Source organism: Vicugna pacos, chromosome 1 (genome assembly GCF_048564905.1).
Source record: "Vicugna pacos chromosome 1, VicPac4, whole genome shotgun sequence".
NCBI lineage: Eukaryota > Metazoa > Chordata > Mammalia > Artiodactyla > Camelidae > Vicugna > Vicugna pacos.
This window is the reverse complement of record NC_132987.1, coordinates 97,064,265-97,087,858: the sequence shown is the minus strand read 5'-3', so window position 1 is coordinate 97,087,858 and position 23,594 is coordinate 97,064,265. Positions and strand designations below refer to the sequence as shown.

General features: G+C 34.0%; 1 protein-coding gene across 1 annotated transcript in view; it reads right to left on the bottom strand.

Annotated features, from left to right (window-relative positions):
* ROBO1 (roundabout guidance receptor 1) overlaps window positions 1-23,594 on the bottom strand; it is a 380,724-nt gene that overhangs the window by 60,732 nt on the left and 296,398 nt on the right. Inside the window, exons 8-14 of the mRNA XM_031672309.2 lie at window positions 19,437-19,561; window positions 17,015-17,186; window positions 9,598-9,803; window positions 8,000-8,081; window positions 7,653-7,821; window positions 7,390-7,556; window positions 580-701 (exon numbers count right to left, since the gene is read on the bottom strand). Coding sequence (XP_031528169.1) covers window positions 580-701; window positions 7,390-7,556; window positions 7,653-7,821; window positions 8,000-8,081; window positions 9,598-9,803; window positions 17,015-17,186; window positions 19,437-19,561 — 1,043 coding nt within the window. The remainder of the gene's footprint in view (window positions 1-579; window positions 702-7,389; window positions 7,557-7,652; window positions 7,822-7,999; window positions 8,082-9,597; window positions 9,804-17,014; window positions 17,187-19,436; window positions 19,562-23,594) is intronic.

Genomic DNA, 23,594 nt, shown 5'->3' with positions numbered 1-23,594 from the left:
ACAGTTTTCTAGTTTATACAAAGTAGAATACTAAAAAAAAACTCACAATCTTTTATAATATGTTCACTTTTTAGCTTAATATATACTATTAGGTATTAATTTCTATGCTTCATGTAAAAATGTGAGGCCATGGAAGTTCTGTGACAGACATCTAAAGGTAAGTCAGGGTATCAAGGAGATGAGGAAATAAAATGTTTTTCCACTTTCTAATCTTAAAAGACTACTTAATATTGTTTAGAAATATTTCTCAGTTTAAAAATTCATACACTAATGATCCTATCACAAGTTATATATAATCATAATATTCTGTGTTTTCCCTGAGACTACTAAGTTCACTACTATAGCATAATATAAAATACACACAAGATGGAATTTTTCTCTATTTAAAGCCATTTCACAGCTACCATAATAAACAATGCTTACATTATAAAATTATCATTGACGGAGAAGTAAGCAACAGGTAGATATAATTTAACTATCTGTTGTATATGTATTTTTTTTTTGTATAATGATCTCCCAAAAGCCATCTGCTTATTAAAACTGAGATCAAATATTACAACGCCAACAACAATGACTCACTGTCCAGTGCACTTCGATTGAAGAGGAAGAAAGGATGGTCGGGTTGTGGAGGTGCAGCACAACATTTCCCAGCTCACGCTGGACCTGCTTGTGATCCACCCCCTGACTTGTTGGGGGAACATCTGCAACAATCCAAGAAGATTGTGTCAGACCCGAGACACCGTTACTGGCGTGAATGAAAACATGGTGAAACAGCCCTTTCACTCATAGCAAACCTCAGAAAAGAAGAATCATTCCAACTGCGAAGCCAGCCTGTGATGCAGAATAAAAGAGGAACAACTTGACCTTTTTACTTGGATCAGGAGGACAGGATATAGGGCATGTAGAAAGCAAAAAGGAGCAGGAGGCAGAGATAACAATGGCAAGCTGCAGTGTTTGAGGGCTCCTCCCATCATGTAAGGATCACTTTCTTGCCAAGGATGAGGAGCCTAGGACAGTCCCCTCTGAGTTTGTTGCATGACCTTCCGTAGTTATCCTGACCATGCAAGAAAGAAAAGAGCCCGGATTTTCAGCACACTAGATGGGTAATGAAGAGAATGAAAATACGTAAGGAAAAAAACAAGCACAAAATAAATTAGACACTTCTCATATAAGATGAACCTGGATATCTTCCCAAATAAGATGTATGATGTTAGTGGTTATGATGAGGGATACAGAAAACATCAACAGAATAGAACGGAATAGAAGAGAACAAAATAAGATGAGAAAAGAGTACTTAATACCTATGTAACAGATGGTTTGTCTGAGTTAAGTTACTACAGCACCAGTAAAGGTTCAATTAAGAGTTTTAAATCTCAAGAACATCAATATTTTTAGAAAGGAGACCAAGAACATAGTAAGCATTAAATTGTTAAGTTGCACTTCTTTTCCCAAGGAGGGGTTTTGTTAAACTTACTAAAAAGTCTGCACTTGATAAAAATTGCTCATTTCTGAAGAGATTTTCTAAGTACAGATACTTTGCTTGGTTTACAATAGAAAAGGAGGACACAGGATGAACAAGAGAAGAAAATTAAAAATTTGTTTTACATCCAGAGTTCTCCTTCCCAGAGTACTGTATCTTGGCACATATATTCTAGACTATTCACCATCCCGTGAGCAACAGAAATGAGAACTTTAGTTTTCTGAATGATTAAATACCTTCAAAGAACTGAGTTTGGATAGAAAACAAAAACATGAATATTTAAAACGAGATCAGTAAATACCTTTGATGGGGCCCACAGGCAAATAAATGAAAGAGATGACAGATTCGGACTGCTTCTCAAGACTAAGAGGTAATAACCTTGACTGTCTATACACTGAGCCTATGAAAACAACCTATAAGCAAGCAAAACAAGAAAAACTGAGATAATTTTGGCTTCTCTCACTTACTATCATACCTTAGGAATTGCTTCGGCTAGTACTGCCCCCCCGGGCTGCCTACCGTCACAGCCTAGAGATGGATAGCACTCGGCTTCCCATCTCAGGCTCACTCCTTCCCTCCTGGTCTCCGTCGCTGCTCTAACTTCAGCTACCGTCCATCTCTAGGGTGAGAGTGAAGTGCCTGGAATAAAACAGACTAGGCAACTCCCCAACTCAGCAACCTGACAGCCATGGAACTGTGGGAAGACGTCTTAACCTCGCGATTTTTCTGCTTCCCCATTTGTCAAATGGCAATATCCACGGAAGCTACTTCTGACGATTTGAGGGAGAGCTGCATTTTGTAAGGCATGTAAAGTCCTTTTAATAAAGGTAGGGATTGGGTCAATCTTTGTGAACCTCGACCATCTTAGCACAGTGCCATACATACAGAACGGCACAAACGTTAGTTGAGTCAATGTGATTTACTGTATGGAAAACACACACATATTATATTCGCTTCTAAACATGTTATCATATGTAAGTTTCCATCCTCAGGGAATCATCTGCCTTTCAGGAGGTATCTTCAAACCTGCAAGTAACCACTTCAAAAGGTAATTACTATAATTTGCATTGCAATCTCTGACTTCTCTGGTTGGGTAAACTTGCCAGTTCATCCCTTCATGACAATTACTGAATTCTCTTGCCTCGTGTAACTATTTTGGCGATAGAATATTGTTTTAGATAACTTCCCATCGTAGAGAGAAAGGGAAAGTAACATCTAATCACGCCACATTGAGACGTTTTTTCATTGGCCCCTTTGTTGTTCTTGTTTCCCTTCTTCTGAAAGAAAGAAAGAAATGTGTTGTAATGTAAAACGTCTTCAGAATTAAACTTGGGGAAAATCTCAGACATGATTCTATCCAACTGCTACCCCAGCATGGGAGCTCTCTGAGGGGAAGGTTCTCCAGCCCCAGTTGATTATTTACACTAGCTGGCCTCTCACTGTCTAGACTTTATGTATTCTGTACATTCTCTATGTTTGCGTACATATTCTTTAAAAGACAGGGCTCAAGAGTGCTGCCTAAGTCTGTTTCTGTTTTGTAAATAAGTTCATTTGTCTTTTTCTTAAATTCCACATATAAGTGATATTACATGGTATTTTTCTTTCTCTTTCTGGCTTATTTCACTTAGAATGACAATCGCCAGGTCCACCCATGTTGCTGCAAATGGTATTATTTTATTGTTTTTTAAAGGGATAAATTGGGAATTCAAGATTTGCAGATAGTAACTACTATATATAAAACAGATAAGCAACAAGTTTCTACTGTATAGCACAGGGAAATATATTCAATATCTTATAATAACATATAATGAAAAAGAATATGAGAACGAATATATATATGCGTTTGTCCGACTGAACTATTATGCTGTACACCAGAAACTGACACAACATTGTAAACTGACTATACTTCAATAAAAAAAAAAGAATGCTGCGTGGACAGAACATGCATAAAGAATAATAGTAACAAAGGCGACAACCACCCCATCTTGGCAATGTCCACCCACCCCCTACTTGCTAACTGCTCATGCCATCTCCCTTACATTACCAAATCTTATATTTGGGAAAGTACATTTTTAAAAAATATTGATATTCATTCGCTTGATTTTTTTTTTTGATGGAGGTACTGGGAATTGAACCCAGGACCTTGTGCATGCTGAGCATGCACTCTACCACTGAGCTATACCCTTCCCTCTCACCCTGAAAGTACATTTTGATTGCCCTGTGAAGGGATCCAACTCCAGCTGTGACATATAGGCCTACCTTACTCTGACCTGGAAACCATGCTCTGGATCTGTGCAACTCTACCTTATGACCCGCTCATTCACGGGAATCTCTACTTCTGCCATGTTGCAGAAGTAGTTAGAGAAATTATGCCTGTTCCCCTGTGAATTAGTTACCAACAAGTCTTTCTTGAGTTCCCTCGACCCCTGGCTTTTCTCTTAACTTACACATTCTGTACCCTTCAACCGAATTTCCCCAGGTTCCTGCTATGGCCATAATGGCTTGACTCTCAGCTGGGCTTCACCTGTCCCAGAAGCAGTCTGGACAATATACAGAAACAACCTAAATTTAGTCTATCAGCAGATGACTGGATAAAGAAGATGTGGTATATATACATATATGTATACACAAAGGAATATTACTCAGCCATAAAAAGAATGAAATAATCCCATTTGCAGCAACATGGATGGTCCTAGAGATTATCATATTAAATGAAGTAAGTCAGACAGAGAAAGACAAATATCATACATCACTTACATGTGGAATCTAAAAAAAATGATACAAATTCTATTTACAAACCAAAAACAGACTCATGGACATAGAGAACAAACTATGGTTACGAAAGGGGAAAGGGTGAGGAGGGATAAATTAGGGTCTGGGGATTAACAGACACACATGACTACATATAAAATAGATAAACCACAAGGACCTACTGCATAGCACAGGGAACTATATTCAATTTCTTGTGATAACATACAATAGAAAAGAATCTGAAAAAATATATACATGTATAACTGAATCACTTTGCTGTACATCTGCAACTAACACTGTAAATCAACTACACTCCAATATAAACTTAAAAAAAAAAAAGCAGTCTAGTCTAGCAATTAAATCTGCCTCCATGTTAACTTCCACTCATTGGTCTTGTTTTGGTGCCTGGAGTTAGAATAAGCATACTTTTCTCACATGATAGTCTCTTAAAATATTAAGGGAAAAAAACCAGAGCCTGGTCTAACTTTATTATTTTGGGGATTATATATGCCAAGTCCTTGGATTTCTTTTCCAAGGATATGATTTTCAGCCTTCAGTGCAGCCCCACAAACTCTCCTCACTGTCCTCCTCTGAAAAGTTTACCTGAAAATGTACTGGTCAAAAAAGAACATGTTACTCCATTTGTGATCTGACCAGTTCTGATTTTGATTTGCATATAATTCTGCGAATGCCAGCTGAGACTAAATCTGTAATTTTGGCAACTGCTCACTCAGTTGGCTCAGATAGTTGTTCTAACTGACTTCCATCACTGATGTCGGCCTGCCCCCACCACCCTGACACACGCTCACATGTGCTCCCTTTAAGCCCAGTATCCTCAGCCTATCCTTCTACAGCTAATTTTTAAAACCCAAGTTCAAGTACCAAACTTTGAAATTTGCTCCATTAATTTTAATCTTGTTAGTGCTGGCCCACCATTCCAGTCTGTCTGGATATATTTAAGTCTGAGTCTCTTATTCAGCACACTAGCTATGTTCCTCAAATTTTATGAACTTTCCTTATTTTTCGTCTAGACTCTGAAGTAAATACAAGTCCAATAACAAAGTCTTCTGGCATAAAATAGAAAAGGAATATGAGTCCTGTAGGTTTATAAATTGGTTAGTTAATTTCATCCTTGTCCAATCCTGTGGAGTAGGTATTTTTAGCCCCATTATACAGGCGAGGAAACTGAAGCTCAGGACTAAGGAGCTGAGATGAAAAATTCTTTGATTTCAAAATTGTATGCCTGTTGCATTGTTTCTACTCTCCCAGTTGACATGGGTTCATTTCATGTAGGTTGTTCTACTGTCTCTTCATGTACAAGGATAAGTTGATTAAAATTTTAAAAGATTTAAATTAATTTTCGGATAAAATGTTAACTATCTCCTTGCTTACAGCTGAGGATGTATCTTACAAATTCATTCATGTGAGTATATGACAGAATCGTCGTTAAGCAAAGACTTTTACTTAGGTCTACAGGGTAGAGACCACTGTACTGGGGCAAAGGTTTAAGTTCACTTTACAGCTGTCATAGTTTCTGCATTCTTCACAAAGGCATAGCTAATATTGAAAACCTCAAACTGCCTTAAGGTAGGCTCCAAGAATATTAAAGCTACTGGTGAAGTGACTCATAATAGCAAATACAGGTGTTTGGGTGTGTTGATTTCACACAGCAAGAAACAGATGTGGGCATGTTCCACAACTCAATTTGCTTTCTCTGTGAATTCTGAAACAAAAAGTCCTTCCAAAAGTATTGTTGCTACACTCACTGGAGAAGACAAAACGTGCAATATGGCTGGCAGACCCTCTCCCAAACCAGGAAAAAAGTAATTTAAGTCTTTCAGTAATTTTGTGTACAACTTGTTCTATCACTGTGATGGAGTTACAATTTTTCCTTTGGAAACAAACAACTCAGGATAGAGACATTGGGATTCCTTTGTCTGTTGAGAAACAAATCTTCTATTTCTAACAGATGCAAACTACTATATATATAAAACAGATAAACAACAAAAACCTACTATAAGCACAGGGAACTATATTCAGTATCTTATAATAACCTATAATGGAAAAGAATCTGAAAAATAATAGATACATAGATATTTGGATAAGTGAATCACTTTTCTGTATACCTGAAACTAACACAACATTGTAAATCAACTTTATTCCAATAAAAATGGAATTTTATATTTCTAATTTCTAGCATCTAGAATTACCATTCTTTACTAGTACAAGGACAAGCATGTTTTAATTGTAATGACAGTACTTCAAAAAAAGGTAAAAGTTGATTCATATTCATCTTGTTTTCAATATATAAATTTTACTACTATTAAAGCATTAAAATAGTAAGAGGAGCAAGAGGGTGGATAGGAGATAATAATCTGTCCGTTGAAAGCTAAAAATAATTCCTATTCACGAAAGACAATAAAAAAAAACAGTGTATCCAGAATGTAGTTCATGTGAAAAAATTTCCAATTTCAAATGTTTTTAGAAGCAGCTTAAATATGTTCATTTTTCCTTTTATCTGTTTCACCCAGCTTTTGACGAAAATATACATGATTTCCATTTAAAAGTTTAATATATCAAGGCCCACATAATTGACAAGGAAAGACAGGCCAAACAACATACCGACATAGATTATGTTTTTTCCATGCTTTGTAAGAGGTTGACTGGACAGAGGGATTAAGAATAAGTTCATCTGATGACTCTCCCTTACATTTGTGTGATTTCCAGACAGTATTATTTGACTATGGTTGTAATATTCAAAACTCATCCAGAAGGTCATGAGTATTAAACTCAACATAAATAAAACTACTCAATTTTAAATACAATTATGTGATTAAGATTTTACACCCACACAATAATCATATTTAAAAATCAAGAAATTGAATATAACACAAAAATATTTGCATACTATTTTTCCTCATTGGATTTGTGATTTTATAAAATGAGAAACATTTCTCTGTAATTAATCTAGTCTTGGAGTGCTTAGTCCAGAAAAATAAGAAGGTTTGCAGATACCGTGTATTAAAAATTAAGAGCAACTTGGACAACAGATTTATGTTAAATATACAATCCTAGCATGCAGTACAAAAGATTTACCTGTAAAATTAAAACATCTAAAGATAAGTAGGTGTCACAAGGTTGAGTAAATCAAGATTTACCTTGTGTTTTTACTGGATCTGATATCTGGCTTGGATCACTAATTCCATATGCATTTGCTGCCCTCACAAGGAAAAGGTAAATTGCATTAGGTTTGAGTCCTTTAACGGCGAATGTTTCCATTTTCACATTCTCTGCTACAGTCTGCCAGCTGCTACCAGATGCATGGCTAAGGACAGAGACACAAGTTAGAACGTGCATGTTTAATGGTAAATTAAAAAAAAAAAAAAAGAACAACAACTAGGAAACATCATCTTCGCTCTACCTGAAGGCTTCTATAATATAAGACGTTGGGGTTGCACCTGAATTCAAATTTGGTTGCCATGACAATGTTACTGTATTTCTGCTGACATCTGTAACTTCAGGTTTTGAGGGGGCACTAGGGATTAAATTTGGATCGGTGGGTCTTGGAGGCTGAACCGGAACTCCAAATTCTAACAGAAAGGAAAAAGATGAAAGATGTTTGTTTACACATATACAGTTAAGTATATGAATGCAGGTAACATATCCATACACCTACTCAGGCATCAGAACATCTGCTTCATCTTTTTACCAGTAGGTAAACAACTATATTTCAAGCTTTATTTTAAGGTGAAATGCTGTCTAATTTACCTTGGACTTCAATGTAAGCGCTCCATGTTGCCTCACCACTGGGGGTCGACGCAATGCAGGTGTACCGACCAGTGTCACCCAGCTGAGAAGACAGACGGAAAATAAACATTTGGAACAATCAAGAGCTCACTGGGCTGGAAAAGCAATTCTAGTTTTGTATATGGCCCATGAATATGGATAACTGCATTAAAATGCACTAGACAGAAACTTACTCTCAATTTGTTTTTATTGAACGTGAAGTAAAATATTGCTTGAAGACAGAAGACAAAAAAGGCTATTCTAATTGTATAATAAAAATATAATATTTAAATGCATTAACGTGTCACTATTTTCAGTTTTGGGGGCAGTACACAATGAGGTATATAACTTAAAAATCAAAGGGTTAATCTTTATTGCTAGTTTATAACTTTATATTTAATAAGTCACATAGTAAGTTTAATAAAGTTTAGCCAATGCCTATTCTTGCTATTTATATTTTCTCTGAGTTACACCCATATGGATATTGGAGATAGATATTTATAGAAAACAGACTGACAAAAACTGATTTCTTCTTAAAGCATTCACTTTTTTTCTCCATTTTATTTTTTTAACCTGTAACTTAAGACAGTTTAATAAGTATAAAGTCAAACCCCAGTTGGAATAATGCTCTTTCTTTCCTTAGAAAGACTGATTGCCAGAAAACAAACCAGATCATATGTTCAACATTAAAATCACCACTAGCATAATGAACCCATATACCTTTGCTTAAGGTAATAACTCTATCATAAAGTAAAGTTGGATAAAGCAAGAATGCTGTCATCTTGCTCTGGCAATTGTAATAACAAAGTCACAATCGTTGTCACAAAAAAAGTACAACATATTAACTTTTGTGGCACATAAAATGAACTGCTATGTTGATCCAAAACTCCAAAGAAGCCGCCCACAATAGGCAGTAAAGCAATTGAAATTTATGTTTATTGCTGTCAAGGCTATTCTTTCATGTGTCCCATGAGCTTGTCTGATCTTGACCTAAAACGAAAAAGAAAAATCAAAACAAAACAACACAGTCCTGAAAGAACAGGTATGGGATGTGAGACCCTGGAAGGTAACTCCGCAAATTGTTCCCACAAACTTGAGGCCTTTCATCATTTAGCAATCTGATTTGAAATGTACATTCAATGTGAACGTTGCTTTATAGTTTTTGTTTGCATGCATAGTATTCTGTAACTGCAAAATGCTAAACCAGATATTCTCAATAGAAGAACTGTCCAAGTACACTGCACCTAATATGGTACTGGAAAATGTCTTTGAAAACTGCTTCATGGGATGAATGCATCATATCACTACTTGGGAGGTTTCTTTTTTCTTTTTCTCCTGCAAATCCTCACCTTTTTCTCCTCCATATAAAACCTTAAATTAATTGCCATGGGCTAAATTATGAGTCAAGCCATCTTAAATGCATAGTGAAATGTCTGAAAAAATAAAGCATCAAATTAAAAATATATTAATACTGTTATTAGCATTTCATTGATTCTGAAATTTGAGACTTCAACACTAGTTGCTGGAGACAAAACCAAAGTGGAACAAAATGGAAAATCCAGGGTATCTTTGCAATTTACCTTCGCATATCGGATCTGCAGTACTCCAGTCTCCAGCTGTTTGATTCGAGAATCTTGGGTTGAAACGAGGACTCCGTCCTTTCTCCACAGAATTGTGGGCACTGGACTGCCTGTGGCCACACAGCTGAGCACTAAAGTACCATCCACTGCTACAGTCTGATTCACAGGACCTTGTCGAATGACTGGGGGAGGTCGGTCTGCAATCACTGCCAGGAAGAACAACAGGAAAAAGATTTCTGCAACTGGAAGCAATTTTCTAATCATCCAAGCAACAGCAGTCGCTCTAGGCTTTGAAACAAACTAATTAAACAAGTAATTGATGTAGGAGACATGCACTATTCAGAATGCATTTCTGTGATGTACTGATTCAGAATATTAAAATGAGACACCATGTACTCCTTTCACATGGCCAACCACTGACTAGGCTTGCTGCATTGTCAAGGGACCTCTTTAACTGAAGAGTCCAGAGAATAAATAAGGACTGTGGATGGTGAAGTAGATGCACAGCGGGGAGAAGCTGAACGTTGTGCTTTTTCATCTTTAAACTATGTAAAATACAAGACCACAACAAAAAGACCATTTATCCCAAGGAAACCTATGAGACAAATTTTCATAAATGAACCAAAGCCAACTTGGTAATTGTTTTGTGACCAACAGAAAAAAATAATGGTATACCACCATGTTTGACATATTCAAAAAGTGCTTTGGACTTTGATAATTGACAAATCAATACGATTAAGCTCTTTTTACCTTGGAATTTTTTCTATTAAATGAATACATAGTTAAAATTTCCCAAGCCAAATGAATTCAGATAAATTGGAAAACTGTCCGAATATATTGTTGGTAGGCTAATCCAAAACTAACTCAAGCTGATATCCTAACCCGGGGAATATCACACTTCCATATCAGAATTATAGGACTGGGAAGACACTAATTCTATTAAATTAATAGTTTTAATGTCCTATGAAAGGAAACAATGGGAGGCATTTCTATAACATATAAAACATTATTCTTATTATTATACAAAAAAAGATCTAAAAACCTTATCTGAGATAATAAAGTCATAATCTAAGGGAAAATCCAAAACGATTGTAGTGGAACTACAATAAACCCTGCATTAGAGATGTTCTGAGCCCCTGACCTGGGCAATTTAGGTGAAATTCCATAAGAAGTTTTTTAAATAAATGAACACTAAAAATAAAAGTTAATTCTTCATTATTAATCTTAAAAATTCTGAATATCAGTTAACAATTTATTAAGTCACAAATATTCAAAAGACAATTCTAAGAAGCTGCCTGATGATTAAAGAAAACTGGTTGCCAGAGTAACTACATTTTGGATGCAACCGTTTGCAAAGCTGGATGTGTCATGTTCAAAGTCTTATGCACCAAAGATTTTTCACAAGCTGGAGTCACACTTCCATTTGTCCTTCATTTATCATGCAGTAATTATTAGTTTGGGGCATTCAATCTCAGAAAAACAAGAAAGCAGAGAGTGAAATCAGCAACTGTGCATTTTCACTCCGCTCCTCCAGTTCCCTTCCATCCTTGGTTGCTGGTGTGAAATCTGTTAATACTGGAGGCCGAGGGCGTATTAGAAGGCTGGAGCTTGAAACTTGGCAGGAGTGTTTTAGATACTCCACGGATGAAAAAATATAAGCCAATAATTCCTTTGCTTAGACTTGTTTAATCTTTTCTACATTATCTGTTGAGATTGGCTACAATCAAATTAGAGGCCCCTCCTGGTAAGCATAAAAAATAATGATAGTATTTTATTGCATTGGGGTTTTTATAAGAATCTGCCACCTGTGTTCCCTTGATTACAAGAATAAATAATAATTAATTAAATTAGTAACAGAGTGGTTCTCTATAACTGATTATAATGAAGTCCAGTAATGGAGAGGTTTACATTCGGTAGTCCTGTTATATTTAGAAACAATCCAACATCTGGGGATTTATTCAACTTTCTGTATCTTTACAGTTCTTTGATGTTTACATCATATTTAGCATCATCCATACTTCCTTATCCTGTCCCAACACAGTTTAATGATGTTTCTCTGTTATTGATTTCTTCCTGGTTTACACTGGGCAGTTGACAAAAATAAAGAAAAGAGGAGTAGTGTTGATTATCAGGCTATACCATCTGTCATATGTCTTTGGGCAAGTTCCTTAAATTATATAAGCCTCAGTGTTTTATCTGTAACATGAGGATAATAATACTTGTTCTAACCAGCTCAGGGGATTGCTATGATTTAAGTGGAATAATAAATATGAAAGTGCCTTGCTAATTGCAAAAAGCTAGACATTTATATGAATTGTGCTATCCACTTATCCTTTTCTATGAAACTATAATATGTAAGTAAGAGGAGGAAAAGTTCATAAGAGCAATTTTACATTTTTAGGTAGAGAAAATGATTAGTGTTGTTACATATTAGAATAAAATACTGATGAAAGGTTTAAATTTACACAAACTAAAGTGTGTAGTACATATAGAAGTCAACCCTAAATTTAGGATTTATGAGAAAAACTTCAAATAAAGATTCTAACATCTTACATTTGGATTATTTGAATGAATTAGCAGCTAATAAAATAGGATGTGTAAGAAACAGAAATTCAGTTTAAAGAAAGTTAAATGCATGGACTTTGGAATCAGAAAGATATAGCACTGTGAAATAAAAATGATCCACATCTGTTCCCCAATATAGAAGCCAAGAGCTTCCAGTGGCTACTGAGCACCTGAGAGTGGCTGGTGTGATTGAGGGACTGAATGTGTAACTTAGTTTAATTTTAAGTAATTTTCATTCTAACTTAAATGGTCTCATGTGCCAAGTGGCTACCATATTGGACAGTGAAAACTTTTGTTTTAAATCTCACTTCTGCTAGTTTGCATCAGAGGGGTTTGGGCATATCTTTTCACCATTCTCTGCCTCAGTTTCCTCATCTGTAAAATGAGATATCAGATTTGAAATTGTTGGAAAATTCTTAGTGAAAAATTCTTAGCACAGTGCCTGGCACAAAGGAGCCACTGAATAACTGTAACTTCTTATGAGTCATCATCAGCATAGTGGTGATAGTGGTGGTGGTAGAGTTGGTATGAGCAGAGTAAAGGGTGATACGCCCCTGTTAGAGCAGAGTTTACAAAAGTTTACCTATTTCCCTCCACGTTCAATGAAAGATTTAAAGATCCTAAAATGAGGGTATATCATCAGAGGTAATTTTGTCACATCAAAAATAATGATCATGTAAAGACTATCTTAATACATATAAATATGTTTATAAAATAATTCTAAGTGAAAAAAGAAGACAGAATTACATACACACAGACTGGTTTAAGTATGTAAAATTGACATTTATACACCAACAAACATCAGAGTTATAATCACAACTGCCATCTGTTTGCAAACATAACTCAAAAACCTATGAGTTAGGCTGTAAAATATCTCATGTCAGCAATTAGGGAACTGAAACATTGAAAGCTCAAGTGACTTGTCGAAATGAGAAAGTTAGCCATCGGAAATCGCTAGTAATTGAAAGTTAAAACTCTTTCCATTGTGTATCAATAGCTTTTGAGAGATTAATGTAAGTGATTTTAAACTTTACTCATCATTTAATCATCATTAACTACTTTTCCTTACATTCTAGCAATAAAGAGAAGAAACATTTTCAGTTAAACAGGTGATATGCACTTCTGTGTTCCTGAGTCAACTGCTCTTTGGGGTAGACCTCAGCTACAGAAAAACAGCATTTCAAAGACAGCTGCTACTCCACCATACTCTGTGCCTCATGCTTTATTCTGCCTCTGCCTTTGTTCTGTTTGCAAACAATAAAGAAAGAAGGTCAGGAAACTACAGTCAAATAGAATTCAGAAAGCACTCTGCCTGCTACCTGTCCTCTTGACTGGACTTGATAGTATGTAAATACTGATATTGTCAGCACTCACAATAGTACAGTTTACTTACGAAGAAGGAGGTCACAGTTGTAAGTTGTTTGTACACTATCTATGGACTCCAAAAAAATAAAACTAAACTAAAAATACAGTACCACCACAGCAAACACAAAACCACCTTAAATCTCCCCAGAGATTGTAAGATGAAATAGGACCTTTGGTGTTAGGAGTGAATTGTCTACTAGGCATGGATCCCCAATCCACAAATTTAGGGGTTTTGTTTTCATTTTAGTTTAGCAAAAGTTGATACACTTGATCTATTCTCACAAATGTAACAAACAATTCATGATAAAGCCATGTCGAAGGGCATAGAAAGTAGAAAGTTTTGCTTTCATTATTAATTATGAGAATAGTAAGAGATAACTTGAGAATATTTTATCATAATTTATTTGGCCTTTTTCCATGTACATCTTTACATACAAGTTGCTTTATAAAGTTGCAGTTATACATATATATATATAATTCTATGTTCTTTTTCTATATATTGATTATCAAATTCATTACATGGTCTTCACAATCATCATTTAATAGCTGTAATGTATGTAAGAAACTGTAAAAACATTTTAGGTCATTCTAACTTGTTGGAGTCAAGATATTAGATATTTAATATGTATCAAAGACAGGGTTAAGAGTGTGGACTTTTGAGTGAGACAATCCTAATTTTGAATTCTGACTTAACCAAGAGCTAGCTGTTCATTCATTCCTTCTTTGTTTCATCCACTTATTCAAAAAATACCTACTGAGTGTCTACCATGTGTCAGACTTTGGTGGATTTTGGGTACAAATTTAACCTAGTTGGACATATATGGGTCCGACTTTCATGGAACTCAGTGTCTAATGAATATAGAAACATAAACAGAGAAGATAGGAAAATAAAGGAAAAATCTGTGTATACATGTCAGGAGGTAGGGGCATAGAACCAATTTTTAAGGAGTTAGGGAATGCTTCTCGAAGGAAGTGAAATTTCAAGTCAGTAGAAAGAGCATGCGCAGAAGTCTTAAGACAAAGGAAAAGCCTATCCAACACAATAAAATTTGGGCATGTGAGAAACATAGTATTCAAAACCAAGCCTGTCGAGGTCATATGATGAATTGAAAAGGATATTAAGGAATATAAACTTTATCTTGAGAACACTGGGAAACAAAATAATGAAATTTATGTATTTAAAAAGTTCCTCCTGAAATTTTCCTTGAATTTGAAAAGGGTGTCTATAATATCCTAGCCAACATTATATTTACTGGTGAAATAGAAAATGCTTTCTCCTTGAAGTTAGGATCAAGAAAAATTTGTCCCTTATCACCAATTCTACTCATTATATTGGAGATCACAGACAATATAGGACAAGAAAAGAGAAGTAAAAGGTTTACATATTGGAAAGAAAAGTAAACTGATTTATTTGCAGTTGACAGATTGTGTTCAGAGAAATTTCAAAACAATCTACAAACTCTTAGACATAATGGGTGGATTTAGCAAAGATGCTCTTTACAAAAGTCAGTTGTACATCTTGCCTCAAACAATACAATAATAAAATGTATATGTATATATAAATATATATATGCAGTCACATCAAAAATTATGAAACATTATAGGTATAAATCTGTTAAAATGTGTGTAAGACTTTGAAAAATATAAAATATTGTTGAGAGAATTAAAGATCAAAATAAATTTGTATCTATATATGGAATATATGTCATTTCCCTAAATTGAAAGACTCAATTTGTTAGGATGTTAATTCTCCTTAAATTGTTCAATAATTTAGGCGGAACTAAAATTTAAAAAGATTTTTTTGTTTGTTCAGGATACATGTGTTTGTGTGTTTGTATGAGTATGGGAATTTTCAAGCTGATTTTAACATTTATAAGAAAATGCAGAAGACTTCTAATAGCCAAATGAAGATAAGAAAAAGTTGGAGACTTATACTACTAGTTTGTAAGGCTTAGTACAAAGCTATAATAATTAAGAGTATATACACTTGCATACATAGATTAATGGAATAAAAGAGAATAGAAGTGAATTACCACATTTATGTTCATTTAAATTATGATTAAGATGCTACTGCAATTCAGTGGGGAAAGGACTGTCTTTTCAATAAGTGATGCTGAAACAATTAGCATCCATATAAGGGAAGAAAGGAATTTTGACCCTTATTTTACACCATACACAAAATTATTTAAGAAGGGTAAAAACTTAAATCTCAAAAGTATAGACAATAAAGATTCCAGAAAAAACATAGGAGAATATCCCCATGGTCTCAAGGTAGAACAGGACATAAAAAGAAGCAGGTATAAAAGAAAAAATAATACATCGGCCCTCATTAAAAGTAGTTACTTAAGCCTTAAAAATCATCATCAAGAGAATGGGAAGAAATATTTATGACAAGAATACCTGACAAAGACTTGTGTCTGAAATATATGAGAACAATTTTTAAAAAGGGAAATGAATATATGCATCCACCAAAAGGCAAAGCAAGATAATTGACTGCTCCTGCCCACCAACAGACTTGTACAGGTATATTTAACTTTCTTCATAAAAGCTGTAAACTGGAAACAGCCCATCAAGAAAAGAGTACATAAACTGTGAGCTATTTACATAGTGGAATACTATACAGCAACAAAATGTATCTATGTTTATTTTATGTACATATGTGTGTATACACCTACTCTCCACTTTTTGAAAGTTCATTTCATGCCATTTTGCTTTCATGAAAGACTACATTAAGTACCTGTTTTGGTTAACTGAAGTAAATCTGAAGTGGATTTTTACTTTTATGAAAAGAGGTAATTGCTTCTTTGCTTTATGCCATTTTGGCTTACAAAAGTTCTCACAGGAATGCTCTACTTTTGGAGAGCGGGGGAAACCTGTTATATACATATGTGTATATATATTTTTATGTGTATATATATTTTTATGTGTATATGTTTACTTATTTTCTCTTCTCAAATTATTACTACTCTCCATCTTATGGTTTGGAGACTTTCTCCATTACTATGACTTTATAATATATTTGACATTAGTTAATCATGTTTAGCGGAGTTGATAAATAGAACAAAACCCTCTTACTGAGAAAAACTTAATCATTATCATGAATTGTGAGTTGGATTTGTCAACAATTCATCTTATCGCCTTAATTTAGAGGAAAGAAAAAGAATGATAGTTCACACTAAGAGATTTTAAAATAACTTTATACTTTCCAAAACATGAATATAGTCCTATGTACAACTATTCAGTGTAAACTTTTCCTTATATAATTGCTATGCTTTTATGAATCTAATCTGATGCTAGAAGTTTGCAGTACAGTCAAGTTAAAATAAGAATAATTTTACACTTCATCATTGTACCGACACCCTCTTTGGCCTTACACCAAAATGGCTGTAAGAAACGTTACAAAGCTGAAAACAAATACAATTTACTGGCACTCTCTTCAGACCCTAAGCCACACTTGGACATTTTGAAATAAAATGCTCTACTTTACCATCGGTAACTTCCAAGTATGCTTTTGTGATGATACTTCCGGCAACATTTAAAGTCTGGCAGATATAATAACCAACATCCGACCGCTGTACGTTAGTAATAGTGAGGTCACCAGTCTGGGAGACTGAAAAACGGCTGGATGACTGTGGTGGCTGATAGGAGAAAAGCAGATTCTAGAATCCAGAATTTGGAAGGAAAGAATAACAACAGGTTAATTGCTAGTTTCCAATATGTTGGCACATATATATAGATGTCTATTTATATTTATATATAAATAGATATATAAACATTTACACATACACATATACAAACATGCATGCCACATACGTACATATATACGCAAATAAGCTAAATATTCTTTCATCACATACCCACATATACAGATGTGCACACACATAAACATATAAATGCACAAGGTTTAATGATCTAGCCTTAAATAGGGTCACCTGATAATTTAAATAAACTCTAAGTATTGATATGTGCTTTTTATTATGTTTCAAACAATACTAGATATCAAAGACCATTAGATTATCATCAGAATTAGAAGTTTTACATATTTAACCAAAGTCAAAAGTTTTGTTTCACATATACATGATTATTAGGATTATAAACACTAAGTTTTTTAATATGTAAACAACACTAAAATGTAAGCGCATTCTGACAAATTGAGTTTAAGGATATCATTTTGGTACCATAATGAGTATCTCTGTTACTTGTCCATTATAAAAGCTCAGTAATCTCTATCAAATTGGTAGCAGTTTCTTGTTCTTCCTGTTAAATGGTGAGCATATCTGTTATAGATTATTTTGAAATTTAAATATTGAATTTAAGAATTCATAATGGAATTTTATGCATATGGAACTTTCTGCAGAAAGTTATCCTGAATACAAACTCAAGACAATGCATGATGTTATTTTGTGGCACAAATTTCTCTCTATGAATCAAAATATCATGCTCACTGGAGGGAATGTATATTTCATACAAAATGGCACGTCATGTCATTGTTTTTTATGAAATAAAAATATCAGTATTTCTTCTAATCAAATAAAGTTGCTACTTTTTAAAAAAGTTTAGGTGTCTTTTAACATATGGATATGGATCTAATGGCAAAATTTTAGGAAAAAGGGAGTTATATCATTAAATCAAACCAAACTATAGATTTTAAATGACAATGAATAATTTATTTAAATAACTAAATGAATCATTTAAATATTACTCTACTAAGAACTTCTAATGGATTTACTATTATTGCTACACAAATGTTCTTATATAATACAATTTCAATTCTTCCTGTCCTACTAAAATATTTTGTTTTTTCTTGTCTTTAATTTGCTGTCAGCAAATTTAGTTCTCTGAGGCCAAATGAAACGTGTTAGAACCAACCACGGTATTAGGTTTCAAACGACAGCCTCTGTACTATAATCAAGTTAGTATTTGCCCACCGAAGTAAAAATAAACGTGACCTTGATGGCACTGCCTACAAGTGATGAGTGAGTGCAGCCAGTAAACTACCTGTGTGCTATGTGTATGAACACAGTAGAAGCAAGATCATAAAACAACACACGCAAGGTTGATTTAAACAAAAAAATAAAAGAAGTTAGGAATAACTGTATTAAAAATAAATGAGAACATTTTTTTACAAGGATCAGAAACAAGTAAAGGGAAATGTGTCCATTTATTAAAGAAGGCAAGTCACTAAGAGATGAGAAAAAAGTTGTATTTTTAAAACTATTTTAAAGTTACCTATTATATTTAAAGTGAAATTGTTTCAAAACTCCCCTTTTTAATAAGAGAAAGCCCAATAGTGAATTTAGAATTTCAGAATGGTGATCACATGATAGTTTTTGAAGCATTAGGATATACTGAACTATAGCCAACATGACATCTATGTTAAAGAGACTTTCATACAGTTTGAAGAATCTTTAGTTGATATATACATATATGATTTAAAACATAAAGAAGTGAGGAAGACATTTCAGATTCCTGGTGCTTTCCAAGAAATTCCACTGACTAATATTCATCTTTGTCTTAAATGTATATTTAATATATAATTATAGATATATTTATATATTTTAATATATAATTATAGATATCTGAATAATAAAAGTTATGACTAATTGAATTAAGTTGAGAAAAAAAGTAGTTTTTTTTAATGTGACTGAATTGGAAGTAGAAGTCAATTTCATACGACAAAACAATTACTATTCTAAATACCACCCTCAGTACCAAAACTAGGCAGGAATATGTGAAAATTAAAACAAAGCAGAAAATTTTGTCTTCTCTTTCATTGCCGAAATTTTTAGGGCATTCAGAGATTTCTCAGTTCTCTTAAAGTGACAGCTGTGTGACTAAGTAGTTTGTTTCCTTTTCTTACATATGTGGCACTCATCTTTGCTGACTGAAATACTAGAACAAGGTCATACCTGACTCCCCTCTCTCCTCCAGAAAATAGCTGGTTGAGGGTTTCCGGTGGCTTCACACTGGAAAGTCACAGTTCGTCCTAAGGCAACAACCTGGTCGCGGGGTTTCACGACAAAATGTGGAGGTTCTGAAGGAGAGGAAACAAATTACAGCAAATCAAACACATAGTCATTGTCCTAATTAAGACAGTTTGCTGATATCCCAAGTGCTGGCATTATTTTACACCACTCCCTATGTACCATAGCACATAATGTCCCAGTTCCCATCCTTAACTCAATTGAAGCTAAACTGTTAAGTGCATATTTACAGAGTGGAATAGCGTAGTTTTGTAAAAAGACTTTTTTTTTAATTGCCTGACCTTCTAAGATTAACCTTCATATTAAAAAGAATTCATGAACTGCCATTTGACCCTTTACATTAAACATATATCTAAAATTTGTAGGAATAAATATCTGTTCTCATTTAGGACTGCTTAAAGGTCCATGGACTTTAATCACAGACACAAGGACCTCCTGATGTAGGCAGGTCCTAAAATTACTTCAGTTTAACTCAAAAGCTTCTGAAATGCTACCATGCAAATTATAACCATTTAAAATCTTCAGCCCAATTATTTGAATAGAAATGAATTTAAAGCAATAGTGGAATTGAACGCCTCCTTCATTTACATAGGCAAGGGCATGTTCAAACAGAATATATATGGAAATGAGGGCAAATTTGAAACATCTGCTCATCCTGACATTATAAATACTGCCAGCTTTGTCCAAACTGTTTGATTGATACAGACTTAAATGGCCACTTCATCCAGCAGTAAATAGAGTGTCAGAAAATTATGTCAGTTACATTGAGAGCAATGGCAGCTGAAAACACTAGGTGTGCTGATGGAGTTATTTCCTGAAAAAACAAAACAAAACAAAAAACCTTGTTTTGGGGCTGTGCTTTATGCTTGGAGAAAAATGTACACTGAATAAGTCTTTTTACCTACTGTTTACACTTTCCAAATTCATTTCTTACCAGCTGTCTGAAACACCTAATCAGTCTCCTTTCTTGTCTCAGTTCAAATTGATGTGAACATTTCAAGCCAGACATCTAACAGTTTATATGGGATAATCCACTTCTTAGGACAGTTCCATTATTTCTAACCTTTTCTTTAAAAGTACATTTAGTTACTTATGTCACTCACTTAGGATAACTCCTTAAAGTGAACATGAATCAAAAAGCATATTCAGATTTTGTTCACAAGTGCAAACACTCTGCTCGCAAGAATACGATTTCTTTGTTAAATGAAGGTGAAGATTTGAAAGGGTACTTTTCTCTTGCTAAATATTTTCTGGTCAATTGCATCTAAGGCATGTACACATATTTATAATATATATTACCATATACATTATATAATATATATTACCATATGGTAATATATATTATAATATATAAATATATAAATTTGCACATTTGTGTATGTATACACATTTATACTTGTTTGTAAAGTCAAATATAAAACCTCTTTAACAAAGGAATACATAAAACAACTTGCTGAAGATTGCATGGTCACAAAACTGAAGAAAGCAATTAGATCTCCTAACTTCTAGATTAGTGTGCTTTCTTCTATACTTCCTCTTTATTTTAAATTGAGGTTTAGTAGAAATTATACCATTTCACTAGGAAATTATAGATTGGAAAAATCAGGTCAAATGCCTTCAAAAGTCCTGTAACTTACAGGGAAGGAAAAAATGAAGTTAGAAGAACAGGTTTAGGTTCAATTTGGTAAGGCTGACGCTCAATCTTATAATTTTTTAAAAAACTCTGATTGTAATTGAGTGGTTTACCCGTGAATTTCGTAAACACTATCATTATCCAGGTATAATAACAGGCATGTGCCTCACTGCCTGGAGATTTTCCTCCATACACTGTCATACAGGAGCATTTGATTCCTTAGTTCAGGGATGGAATAACTGATGGAGAAATCAGACCAAGAAATTGAAAGGACTGACTGGCTAATGAACTAAATCCAGAAGACAGTTTGGTTTGTTTCAATGAAAGAAAACCAAATGATTAATTAAATGAATGGAAGAATATGACTTTCCAATAAATGCAGGGAATCTGAGTAGGAAAATATAAACGTTCAAATCACTTAGACAAGTAAAAACCTTGGGTGGTCTCTTTCCTAAATCTCAGAAGCATGTCTAATAACATGTGCCAGAATCCGTGTTTCTTTTATAAAATGCCAGCTCTCCTCAAACCTCAAAGACTTATGTGGGAACAAGGCATACAAACCCTTATGCTAACTACATGTCTCCCGCAGCAACTCTTCCACACAGGATATTTGCCTGGAAATGAATTTACTATATCTTGTAGGCATATTCTCTGGCCAACATCAACAATGACATCAGTCTCAAGGCATGTCTTAGAAAAAGCCCTTTTCTACATATATGTGAAATATCTCTAAGAAAGATTTAAATGGATTAAATACACCGCTATCGGTCTTCTATCATCATCACCTATCTATTTAGATTGAGAAGGTCAATGACCATATGCATCTACTTGATGTTTATGATAAAATGTTGGAATATTTTTAAAGGCTGCAATATTTAAGCTTACTCTAATTAAAAATATATAATCGTGTTACTAATGTCGCATATGTTCATTGTTGAAAATTTGGGAGATTAGACAAGCTAAGAAAAAAAGAAAAGCTACCTATAATTCAGCCATGCAAACTAGACCATATTGTTTCAAAATATTCTCCTGCAACATCCTTTTAATGACTGCTGACTGTTTAATAGTCTAAATACAAATTACCTTCATTATTTAACCAATCTATTGTCTTTAAATTGTTTCCAATTCTTATTGTCAAAAACAGTGGTGAGATTAGCATCTTTCTCAATTACATTCAAGTGTATTTCAACTGGAACTCTCCCTTTTAAGACATTTTTCCTCCCAAACCTCACAAACACTGAACATTTACATCCTTGTCAAACTTAGACTAGAATCTTTTCTCAATTGGCATGTTTATATTAGTGAAGTTAAACATTTATCTTCCTATTACCTAGTCACTGATACCCTATTTGTTGTGGATATTGTGTTCCTGTGCTTAACTTTTGGACTTCTCTAGGAACTAATGAAAGACTAAAGTTTTATCTATTTCTCATAAATGTTGTAGATATATTCTTCCATTTTGTTGAAAGTCTTTCTAATTTAGTTAGGGATTTTTATTAATCTATCAATATAGGTTATATAATACGTAAGAAATTATATTATATAAATATCCTCTCCATTTTCATCCTGTACTTTTGTTTTTATTAAATTTTAATCCATCTATATTTTTGAAAACATGGAAAGCTATTTTTTTCAACTAGCTCATTATTGCATCACCATTACTGAACAATCCATCCTCTTATCCGTGTTAGTATGAAGCGACATCTTTACAATATTTGTGTAGCTTTTTAACTTAAAAAAATAGAGAAATTCTTTTAGGGCCCAAACTGTTTCCTGGAACACCATGCAAAATTCTCCAAAAGTGGTGCTCTGGCAACCTTAAAGTGTGTGAATGGATTCCCTAAAGTATTGATCATGAAAATACTTAGAAACCTTTATTCATATGAGGACAATTATTTATCAAAGCAAACTTTGATACATTTTAGACACATCATGTGGTTATGTCGTACATATAATGAAATGAATCTGACACAAAGAAATGAAAATGAGTGCAAACAGCCCTAAGGGCAAGGTTATTCACCAACAGGACTTTTAATGTCCATTATTGAACAATAGTTACAAAAACTCAGATAGACAGACATGAATTCATAAGCATATTTTGGACCCTCCCAAACCCAAACTCTTCTCTGGGTACCTGTTTTTGTTCATTTATCTTCTGAGATATAAACTGAAATAATACTTAATCAAGATATAGTCAGCATTTATTTGAAAAGAGAAAACAATAAAAGGATGCAGATCACACATTATTTAATAAGACATACAGTTAGCAACCCCATTACCTTTACTCTTTGTCACAGTTACCCATACTTCCTGCAGACTTTATTCTGTGCAGTCTGTCTTTGTGGCCAATGACAAGTGAAATATGGAGGCTGACTGGTTGAAGGACATGGAAGGGTATGGATGGAAAGGGGAAGAGAAGTTCCAGTCACAGTGACACGATGATTAGAAGA